Source organism: Molothrus aeneus, unplaced genomic scaffold, assembly GCF_037042795.1.
Source record: "Molothrus aeneus isolate 106 unplaced genomic scaffold, BPBGC_Maene_1.0 scaffold_526, whole genome shotgun sequence".
Lineage (NCBI taxonomy): Eukaryota > Metazoa > Chordata > Aves > Passeriformes > Icteridae > Molothrus > Molothrus aeneus.
The window spans coordinates 1-12,227 of NW_027099205.1; the positions used below are offsets into that span (position 1 = coordinate 1).

Below are 12,227 nucleotides of genomic sequence, written 5' to 3' on the forward strand. Positions count from 1 at the left end.
GCACCATGTACTTTCGCTCTCTTGCATTAACACTGACACAAATAAGACACAGAACTCAAATGTACAGCACATATGACAGTCTTCAAGTACTCTTCCACACTCTTGATCAAGTGTGATCCCCAAGCTGAAGAGAAACAAATAACCTCTTGCACAGACCTTAGCTTCTTATTCCTCACAACATCCCTGTGAGGTAGGAAGAAAAACATCCCCTTTTCCAGCAACAGGAGACAAGGCAGAGAACACAGCTGTCATTCCACAAGGCAGTTAGTGGAGAACCAGAAAAGCTGGAAATCAGGAGTTCTTGGGTCCTAATTCTTTGATTCAGAAACCAAGGTGCTAAACTCCCAGACATTAACAGGTCATTAGTCTTTTTATAGCCATGTATAAACGACAACAATAGCTTCTGTGCGTGTACCAGCAAAGCAAAGTTCTATGGCAGAAGCAGTGTACACCTGATCCTGCCCTCAGACACTTCTCCTGCACTTCATAGATGTGTAAATGTTCACTGGAATAAACTAATCAGTCCTACAACTAATGTAGCATAGGTAATTGCAATAGAGCAACATTTTCATTTATAGATTTCTTTAAGACTCGCCCATCTATTTAAATGTTTGTGTTCTTTGGTCTTTTTGGTTTTGTGGGGTTCTATTCCTCTGGATAAGTTAACAGTAACTGCCCTTCCCTGTACAATAGTTTTTATAATTCTCCCCTAAAACCATCATCCATTTTGGGTACTCTATACAAGAGCTTTGAGTGAAGATGAACAAAACACCTTCAGGGACTACATCCATTCCCTCAGAGTAGCTCTTCAGAAGGCAAAGACAGGCACCTTTTGCTGTGTACACACCACCACAAGGGTCAGAACTGTCACTGAATTGTCTTCATAGAATAGGGAAGAGGCCTGTGGTCTGCTCTATTCAAAAGTGAAACTGTTTACAGTGAGCTGAAATAGTCAGGTTTTATTATATACAGATTTTTAATCTTCAAAACCTCTGTGAGCAGAACTTGAGTCTATCTCCACAGAAGAAAAAATGGTCCAACTTAACTTGTGTGGAATGAGTGAGTAACACAGGGAATACATCTAAATAGCCTAAATAGAGAAAACATGTGAAAATTATCATGCTGTGTTAAGATATCTTGGAGCACTACAATAAATGTAGTTTCAAGTCTTCGATGAAAATTACCTATCAACCAAATCACTTGTTTACATTAGTCATGAAATTAGCCCTGGTCTTTGTACAACACACTTTTTTCCCACAGGCCCAACATCAGGTCTTGCCTATAGATTCAGGCTACACAATGGCCTACTACCCACCAGCAGCCACGAGTTCAAGTCACAGTTTAGTATTATGGGAATACTTTTGTACTGGCATAATGGTGTTTACAAAGGCATTTTGTTCATTTCTTTCTGGGATGAAGGGTAGTTTGTTATGGTATTGACAAGAGATTATTGAAGAACTGTTTAGGGTAAGTGCAACTATACAACATAATACCTCCAATTGAAACAGTTTTATTGCTGCAAAACCCATGTATGGATCAAAACCAATTTTGTAGCTGCTTCTATGAAAGAGAAGCAATTAATATTTTAGAATGGAAAAATGCTGTACGAAGGCTAGTACAAGAGCTAAATATTGCACAATTTAGCTTGCCCAAGAAATGTGTTACATTCCTTCCATTACACACATTGACTATGGTGAATCCCTTATTCACTTAGTATTAGAATGCTTTTCTATGTCATGTGCTAAACATGCTTATTACATGCATGAAAGGCATTATATAAACTTCTTGTGTATCTACATTTTACTTGTTTTTCAGTCACTTAATATGCTCCACATATAGTCCTGATGTCACACATTATGTCAGGAATTATTTTAACTGAAGTGTTTTACATGTTCCTATTTATATAAATGACAGAAATGACAGAAACCATTATATTGGAGAGAACATTGTATTTTAGTAGATGTTGATTTCCAGTCAATTAATGCTCTGTATAACAAATACATATTGTACTGATTTGGTATGTGAGATCCAAAGCTGTCATATTATCTGTTTGCAAAAGTAACAAAATATAAAAATGATTTTGTAATTAACAGGGAAAATAAGGCCTTCATCAAAATTACTCTGAGATAATGTCTTTTCATTTTGATTGTCTCAAGATATGATGAAATTGGGTTCCAAACTCTAGATTTTTCTGGTGCCTTGACTGAAGTGGTGCATATTGCTTTTACCCTTAACCATCTGTATTCCCTTCAGAAGACTCTTCAAAATGTCCAAACCTTCTCTTCTCCTGTTTCTCTATGAGGCACTGAGAGGACAGAAACTATATTCATTTGCCTTTGACTGGGAGCTGAGGAGAAGCATTATATCTGGAGAACAAGAGCAGTTCATGTGGGAAATTGTGCAGCTACCAGTTGCCTCCATGAGGACAGACACTTTTTCATCTTCCTCCTTCATACTAGCCCCTTTCTAGTTTGTATGACTGAAATATGAAGGGTCACAGTTGGACTTTGGGAGGTGTAGACCTCTCAGTACCAAAAAACACACACTGTGGAAACAGCAGATATATTTAGGTCCCAATTATTTCCACTGGTTTAAACAATTTTGTTACAGACTGATGAAAAGGTTCAGGAAAAGGAATGTCCATACTCCCAATATCTCTCTACAGATACATATATTTGTTATAGACCACTCCAGAAAAGAAAGACCCACACCTTTACAGGAGAATGGACGTGGTAAGTGCTATAGTTCCAGAGCAAAAGATATCATCAAACAAAGAGGCAATCATAAGTTTTGCATGTTGTTTTTTTTTTCTAATTCTGTGTAAAAAAACCCTAGCATTTGGCAAGAGACTACAAGGCATTTTTTTTTCTTTTTTACAACAATCATTAACATTTCACTATAACATGATTCAAAACTTAGAGAATATATTCACCATTCCATTAAAGCTGGTAATGTTATGAAAGCAGAATACAATTAAACATTTAGTCAAGCCTGAGTTTAACTATCTGGAAACTACTTAGAGAGCCCTTAAAAAAAAAAAAAGTAAAAAAAAAAAAAGCAACATTGCAAGACGGTCATCAATTTATTCCTTTTGGAAACAGGCCTTCTGGCGAATTTAGCCCAGTCTGTAATTCGCAGTTAAATCTGCCTCATTGGTATTAGTTTCGGTGAAACCTAGCAAAAAGAAGGGGAAAAAAACTCACAAAAGTTGTCATACAGGTAAGATCTAGCAGTACAACCCACCATTCACTTCCACCTGTACCTACTATATACCACTAAAGACTTGAGGCATTGTACTTATTTAACCTGCCATATTTGCATATATTAGAGATAAACACCACCACAACTAAATTTTCTGATGCAAGAATACAAGATGTGTGTGGTGCTAGTATCCAGACTCGCAGCTTCATTTATTTTGAGATAGGTTATTGGTGTAAGGATGCAAGCATATTAAACTTGGGCAGATGAATCTGTACTTGCCCCCTGCAGTCTTCTGTGCAGTTATGTCAATCTTTTGGAAGATGCATGTGAGCAGGGGATACGCAATGAAAGGTACACATATGCAAAAACACTCTGCAAATATTGTATATGGATACATTTGATGGGATTGTTTTATGATGATATCAAATTTATATTTCCTATTTTTAAATGTCCTTCTTCCATTCACATTCAATTTTATTTGCTCAATGATTATATAGTTAATTAATTCCAATTTTGCTTTTTTCTAAAAAACCTTGCATTTTCCCATTCACAGTAATTTTTGTGTAATGACACATTTATGTATTCTATTATTTTAATTCATTTACTCACAAAATTCAATTAGTGATATTATAGGATGTACAGCAGGCCAAAAATAAAACACAGTAAGCCTAAATAGGAAGGTAGATGAGGAAAGAAGGTGTAAATAGTAACAATACTTTCTATAGCAGCAGTGGTTAACATTTGCTTGAACTCTCACTCAGGTCTACACAAAATCTCTGAGGAATAGGTCTCCACAGAAGGTCCAAGCCTCTTTAATTATCTCCTGTTTCCAGCCTGATGCCTCAGGATGAAGAGCAGAAATAACTCATGTGATCTTACTTTTTCAGGATGAAAAACAGTTCTGTGGGTAATCTGGCCCCTAGTTGATAAATGCGCCCCATGGAAGCATCACCTACTGCATCCTCCTGCCTCCTTAACCCATCTTTTTCAGCTAACAGTACTCAAGAAACTAACTCATGAAAGAATAATATATAAATGCCTTTTCAAGCATTAATGCCTCTTTCTTTTAGAGGTACAGGGCTGTATTTTCTGTGCCACTTAGATTTCTACATGATCTTTCCTCCAGCCACCATGTATCATCATTTATAACCTTATGAGACTAGCCACTGAGGAAAACTTAGTTCATGAAGAATGTGTTTACTGTATCAAATGCTAATGAAATGTTTTCAGTGGATAGCGACAATTCATTGATTTTTTTCCAAGTTGTGTGTGAACTAGGATAATAAATAGATGTAATATGTACAATGCATCAGCATTCCTGTATTAGTTCCAGAAATGTTTCAACATTTCAGAGTCCAAGTTGCTATGTGGCCCACTTTATTTGGGCTTATTTGTGCCAGACAGGGACAGTTCCATTCAAGTAAAGCTAAACACTGGAGGATGAAGATAGAAGCACTAAAATCTGTATTCTGCAAACAACAACAAAGGCAATTACTGTAGAGATTTCTATTTTTTCTGATGTTGTTGATTTCAGTACCATCAAAACATCAAGTGTTTTACATTTGATGAGCATATTCCATTAAATGTGGTGTCTGCACATCTGACGCTAACAGCTGTCATTTGTGCGTACCACTATCCACTTCAGATGGGTCTGATGTGCCATAATGTCTGCTCAGGATAAGGAAGGTGGTGAGAGCCCAGCACCACTCAGAACTGGACCCAAACACAACTTTTGCTCTACCTAAAATGTGATTAAATAAGCAGAAAAATGCCAATGAAACAAAACAGATGGTTTGTGCTTGGAAAACAAGAATTCAAGACTGAAATGTAGAAAGCATTTCAGGACTCCCTGAGTCCACTAGAGACAGTCAATCCAGCATCACTCTGTGCTAAGAGGACAGCATTTAGTAAGGGCTAAAGGGGCTTGATGCAGACCATATTCACAGTGCACAGCTTCAGAATTGCTAATGGTACCTCCTAAGCAACACAGTCTTAATATTATTTCACTTACAGGAAGAACACCTGATCTTGGAAGCTTCAAATACTTTGTTAATGTTGAACAGGTAGGTGTTCTGGGAGGAGTTTGCCTGTGTAGTCCAGTATGTGGCCTCTCAGCTGGTAAGAAGACACATGGGCTCTGGGGCTTGTTACAGTCCAAGCCTGTTAAATCTCTGATTTCCAACCCCAAAGTACCCTTTTCAGCTACACAAACAGCCCTATGCTTATTTCATTGAATTTCCATGAAGCAAGCACTACTTCAGGTTCTGATTCTGAATAAGGCTGAATCCTGTTAAGTTCCAAGTTAGTGTTCAAAAATTTAAAACGAGCCCTTAAAAAACAAAAAGAAAAAAAGTGCCTATTTGTTAAATTAATAAAAGTTGCTTATATCTTATAACACCTATTTTTTAGTTCAGAGAAATGCAAACCACAATTCTAACATCAAATATATATCTGTATATATATGATACAAAAATCTCTTCTTAATGGTTTTTGCAGCAGCGGTGATTGATCAGGAAAAAAAACCCCACAGCTTCCATGTAATAATCAACTCAATCTTGCAACAGCCTCAAAAGAAAATGTTCCTCAAAGGAAAACGTACTTCCATAAAATATAAAATCTATATCCTGTATCATTTTTAACTCAGTGGTTGAACTTGGACAGACAATTCCTTATTAAACATACACTAGACGTGGCAGATACTTTTTCTATACATTAGCTTTGAACATTTTGAAAAAACAAGCTTTAAGATTAAGGGGAAAAAAAAAGGTTGTGATGGGGATTTGTGATTTATCCTGATTATTTTTATAATCAAATACATCTGCAAAAGTATGTTCTGTCATGGTCTCATCAATGGTAAAAGGCAGTACAAGCCCAAACAGATTGCCTGCCAAGGTGATCTATATGCTAGGCTACAGCAGATCTTATTTAAGCATGCAAGATAAGCCAACATTTTGTCTTCACAGCACAGTAAAATCGAGGGCGAATTGTTTATTTTTTACATGATGCCAGTCTATAATGAAGATTGTTGACTCTAAATCATGTTTCCTTTGACATTTTGTTTTGCAAATGTTCTTTAGGAGATGTTTTTCCAAGTAAGTAAGCAGGCTGTGAAATGGAACTGTATAGTCAAATGTGTCTTGAATATGGCCATATAGACTATGAATTTCTCCTCTCCAAACAGGAGTAGTCTACATGGGCTAAGGCAGTTACATATAAAGATATACCCATCTCTTAAAATCTCATTTCTAGTGAATTCAGAGAGACATTTGTTTTAGTTCAGATCATACATGGCATCTACTGAAAAAAAGCTACTAGAAAAAGGGGTCAGCTCCTCATTTTCCCCTGATTAGCTCTGTTTCAAACTAGTAAAATATATGATCCTGCTTTTACTGTGGCAATACAGTATCACTAAAGCTCCTGTTACCGATATAAATAAACCCAAGATGTCTCATTCAGTGAACATAAATAATCACAAGCACAACTGTTACTCTTGCAAGAAAGCCTGAGGCAGAGTTTTGAAATGTGAAAAAAAAGGACCAAGGATGCTGCATTCTGAGTAACTGCCAAACACTATCCTCAAATTCCTATTTTCTGAAATTCAAAACTAAGCAAAGAACCTGTAGCTGTTTGCTATATATGTAATTCAGGCCATCAAGGGTCCAGTATTACACAACAGCAACCCAGTCTTGCTGTCAAATATTTCCACAGAAGATTCGGTAAGGATTTCAATGACAGCAGGACTGGGACACTATGACCTGGAAACATTCTTTACAGGATGTGGGAGGAAAAAAGGAAAGAAAGGGCTAGTGCACTTCCATGCCACAGGTTTAATAAACAAATAATTGAGGTTTGTGTCATGCTTTCAATCTGCAGTGCTGTAGGGACTGTGGGCACTTTTGTAAGGAGCCATAAGTAAATCACACCAACACCTGCACGTGCTCTGGCAGAGGTACATGCTTTGCAAACAAGCATTGCTTTGCAAGCATTTATGCAAGCTTTCAAGGTAAGTACATGTAAATGCATAAACTAAGAAGCATCTACATTTTTCATGCCCACAGCTCGTGATTTCATGCATGACTGCAGCAGCCGAAGAAAGCAGACTGTGCTGGAGTTTGCTTTCTGGAGAACTAGGAAATGATGCCTGTGAATTGTCCCTTCCTGATCTTAGAGAGACATCCCAGGGAACCAGACAGTGAATTGTTCCAATACCTCTCATCAACTCCTAACTTCAGGCTACACTAAAGAGTTTAAGTTTATATCACTTGTTTGAAACATTTCCAGGAAAGCACCAAGGAACAGTGGGTGGCGTTAATCTTTTCTTTGGACCTAACTGCCTTGCCCTGTCATACCTGCTGCAAAGCTTAATCTCATGGCCCAACAGTTTAATCTTATCACTTCTTTCTCTGAATTTTTTGCTTGCTTCTGCTTTCACTGCCTTGAGCATAGGCAGCTAGCCTTTACTTTGGGAAACACCACTTAATTGAATAGATATCTCTTGGTCATCTCAACCAAAAAAAAACCCAGGTCTTTTCAAACAAGCAGGTTGGAACAAGTAAGGAGTGTTTTCAGTGACTTCTGCAAACAGAAGTCCTTTGCTGTAGTTCACATCTATTTAAAAGCTTACTAAAAATTGCACTTTCAAATTCATCATGAAGTTACTCCCCAAATTAAATCCAAAAGAACAAAGCAAAGTGACTGACTGCGACAGATAAATACATATAAAGATCATTTTTATGTTTTACTTCTGGATGCTAGCTGCTTGACAGACAGATCAGGCCAAGAAAAAGAAGTCCTGGCATTATCAAAGTTTTAAAAAAATGATAATTTTTTACTAGAGCAAAGTCAGAAGCTGATTGAATCATTTCATTTCCACACAGAACTGCTGTATATGGAAGGTTGCTTCCACTTTAAATTAAGAAATAATAATGACTTCCCTAAAATATGACATGGAAAGCTAGTAACGTAGCATTGTTATGTTCAGCAAAGTGATTCTGTAGCACCTTCCTGCACTCTGCAGTTGCAGGCTACGAGTCCTTAAATCCAGCATCTTTTTCTCAGATAATTAAAGGTATTTTCAGCAGTTAACAGACCTTTATTGAAAATAGCTAAAGAGAAACACACACAATCATATTTAGTTATCAGAAATACTCTCTTATGAACACAGGAAATAAATGAAATTTCACAGGTTCATTGCTCAGCAAGTTTCCTTACTACCAAGAATATGCTCAAAGCCTTAATAAAAAACTCTCACACATACTAAATGCTCTGCAGTCTCTCAATAAGGCGCCATAGCCACGCTATGAAACTCTGCAAAAAGGAGTATTTTACTTCATTAGTAAATATTCCTGAACTATTTTTACAGCACAATTTTTACACTGTCATACTTGTTGCCCCTGCCAAAGGAGGGTTGAATTTCCCCAAAGGACTTCACAACACAGAGGAAAAGATGCTGTATTTTAAAAATTTGAAATGCTGATGTAGGGACAGGCCAAGAAGAAACTGTATTATCAACTACACATGCATTCAGTTACACTCTAGAGTGCTACAGCTTTCCATTAATTACGTAGTTTTGTGTTTTCATTAAGTAAGACTTAAGAATGAATGTGAATGTCAAAAGGCAGGGGTTTTCTGGATTAATGCAGAGCATAAGTTCAATTTGTACAAGGCAGTTCATTGATTGGCACTACTAAAACAGAGGGGAAAACTGTAGTCACTTCTGTCAAGAAGACTCACAACTCCACCTAAAGACAGCATGGAAAGTCAGCTACAGAGAGTTAGGTAAACTAGCTTATACAGTGAAAAAATAAATATTTATCCATCTTTTAGAGATGAATCAATTCCCATCTTCAAAGCAAAGAAATTTCCTTTACACTTGTCTTTTTACTCTAATTTAAACTTTATTTAACTTTTTAAACTTTACTCTAATTTAACTTTATTTCTCCATCTCTCCTGGTTTTCCTAACTTCTGATGCTTCTGACATCATCATACTATATTAGCTCCAAATTATCTTTCATTGTAAATCCCACATGTAATCTATTCAGTCCTCATGTATAAAGAAGAAACTTACTTCAACTACAAGCCTTCAAGTGATAAGTATTTGTGGAGAATATTTGTTCTGACTCCAAACTGTACCAGTTTGTACAATTACTTACTGCGAAGTCACAGCCAGTGCTTTTCTTGATATCATCTACTGTCAGTCCTTCCCAGATTTCTATGAGGGTCAATCCCTTCTTCTTGTCCACATCAAACACTGCCTGTTAAGTTAAAAAAGCACATAATTTTTTTAAAATTATTATTAAAAGAGAAAATGAGGATGTAAATGCAGTAACACTGAACTAAATGGTGTGCTGAAGTAGATAGCATTCCTTCAGTAACATAAGATGCTACTTTTCACTTTCATAACTGACTAATACAGGTTTCTGCTACATTTATTTGTACTGAGAAAGAGAATCTAGAATGTGTTAGAATATCTAGAATCTAGTACGTAGTAGAATCTAGTAGTAGTTTTGTGGGGGAAAAAGTGCAACTGTTCATCACTGCAGGAAATGTGGACCATGCCTGCTGCTCCAATCTGGTGAGAATGGGAGGTTCAAAGGAAAGGGCTGAGATGTTCTTTGCTGTAAGAATATGTCCACCAAGAGACCACAAAAGAAACAGGGCAGAGAATGTCTTCCCATTGTTTTATTTCATTTCATGGCCAGTAGAGAGATCATCTTTGGCTGACTATAAGTTTCTCCAACAGCTACTGCATAACGAATACAAATGCTAGAATTCTTAGAAGCTAGCAATGAAATAAAAGATGCCCTGCAGTATTTTTAAAAGAAAGCCTGAGAGGAAGAGGCTGAAGGAGCAAAGGCTGCTCTGTCTGATGTCTTTATAAGATATGCACTCCACCTCTGAGACTTACAAGTGCATCAAATAAAAATACCTGTAAAACAACGTGCACTTTAATAGTGCCTACCAGAGGGACATGCACAGGTTGCAATCTAGTTGCCAGGGAAACCATAAGGTCTAAAGTAATTTTCCTTAAAAATAAAAGTTTAGTAGCAAATAACCAGCAAAGCTTCAACTTGAAATGAAAGTGAAGTCGTAAGCTTGTCACAGAAGTGTCCTGAAGCCTAGTGGTCCTTTGGGCACATGAAACTGCTTTTTATAGGACTGGAAAAAGACAGCTTCTTTAAGTCCTAAAAGAAACGCAGGGCATAAGGAACACTCTAGGATGCTAATGTGGAAACAGAAATTGCAACACTATCCAAATGTTGTTGCACATTTATATAATTTCCTAATAAAGCCACAAGATCTGGTAATTGATAAATATTAGAGACATTTTGACTTGTTTATTTTCTGTTAGTCCTTGTTCCCTCTCGTTTTCTTTGCACCTTACATTTGTACGTGGCCAGTTGGTAGAAGAATAATTTTAAAAAAAGAAAACTTCCATATTTTAATAAATTTTCCTTTACTTCGTGAAGAAAACTCCTTTAGATATAGCAATATACAACCATGAGAAAGCAAATTCTTCATCAGCACCTTTGATGCATTGTACTTGATATGACAGATGGCTCACAGAGGGACTACTCTAAGTCCTTAAAAATGTAAACACCAAAAATAAAAGGAGCATGATTACAGCAAAAAACCTTAAGTCACTTATCCTTTGCTGAAAAGATCCACTAATGTACTTTGAGCAGCAGCAGTATGAGATGCTCGTATGTACTTACACTTATACTTTCCAGAATAAATTGCTTTACAAATGGAATCAAGTAAGGACAAAAGAACTAAAGCTCTGCTACAGCCACAGGTTTCTCTGAAACAGTATGTAGTATACATGAAAGAAGTTGCCAATTACCTATGTCTGCTCTGCTGGAAAAAAAAAAAAAAAAAAAAAAACAAACAAAACAAAAGGACAAAAACAAACTAAACAAAAACCTAACAAAAGCAAACAACAATGCACCTTTGCCTCCCAAGCTGTGATTACAGCCGTATTAGAAAACTGGCATGTCACAGCAAATTTTCAGAAATATTTTGGGGGAAAACAAGGAGATGAACACTTTTCATGCCTGTCATATGTGGCATCTTTGTTCTGAAGGCATCTTAGGGTACAGTTCAGTATGCTAGATGTCAAAACTTTAAAAAGAAAAATATGAGCCCCAAGACCTCTGTATCGGAACCCCAAGGCCATCTTTTCACTTCAGGGCAACAGATACTGAAAATATTCTTCAGTTTTGCTAAGCTTTGCTATTGTTATTAGGGATAGAGGAGGAAATTATTAACAAGGAGTCAAGGAAAGTACTTTACCTTTTCTGTAATGATGCGGTCAACACATTGCTTCCCAGTAAGTGGTAAACTGCATTTCTCCAGGATTTTATGGACATTTCCCTGTGTTTAACAATATACATATATCAGTTTTTTAAAAAACTCAAATATGTTCATGAAAATCACAGCCGTCGCCATTCAGTGCTATTTTAATACTCAATGTGCTCAGAACACTCTTCAAATTCACTTCAATGGCTGACTAGTAAGAATCTTACTGTACCACTGAGTGGACGCCTGAGTTTAAAAGTCCTGCACACTGCTGCTTAATAATCTGCCCTTGCTGCTACGATGAGATATGGAACAAGAGATATATGGAACCTCACTGATGTGAGAACAAAAATTAGGGAACAACACTATGGGCAACATATTTCCCTGTCTTATCCTTTATCACAAATGGTATGTGCAGGATCAGCCACACACAGAGCAACTTCAGATCCCCAGAGTTCAAGTGCAGAGTCATGCTGTCAAAATAGTAAATCCAGTTTATTTATTCATATTGTCTCTGGGAAAGTCCTTGGTTTTTTTTCCATTCTTCTTCATTTAAAAAATATAATAGTTAATAAAATGTCTCTTGATCATACTAAGTTAATGTAGGCTGCAAGAGCCATGAATGGATGCAAGGTAGATGGATCATTACTTTTTTGGTCAGTATTTGTGTTTTACAGAAGTAACATTAAGTGCACACTTCTCTCATTACCCCATGCTTTTAACTTTT

The 12,227-nt window shown here is 36.7% G+C and overlaps 1 protein-coding gene across 1 annotated transcript in view; it reads right to left on the bottom strand.

Moving 5' to 3' along the window:
* Positions 1–1,546: 1,546 nt before the first annotated feature.
* OXCT1 (3-oxoacid CoA-transferase 1) overlaps positions 1,547–12,227 on the bottom strand; it is an 81,972-nt gene continuing 71,291 nt past the window's right edge. Inside the window, exons 15-17 of the mRNA XM_066571434.1 lie at positions 11,495–11,575; positions 9,355–9,456; positions 1,547–3,174 (exon numbers count right to left, since the gene is read on the bottom strand). Coding sequence (XP_066427531.1) covers positions 3,139–3,174; positions 9,355–9,456; positions 11,495–11,575 — 219 coding nt within the window. The 3' untranslated portion in view covers positions 1,547–3,138. The remainder of the gene's footprint in view (positions 3,175–9,354; positions 9,457–11,494; positions 11,576–12,227) is intronic.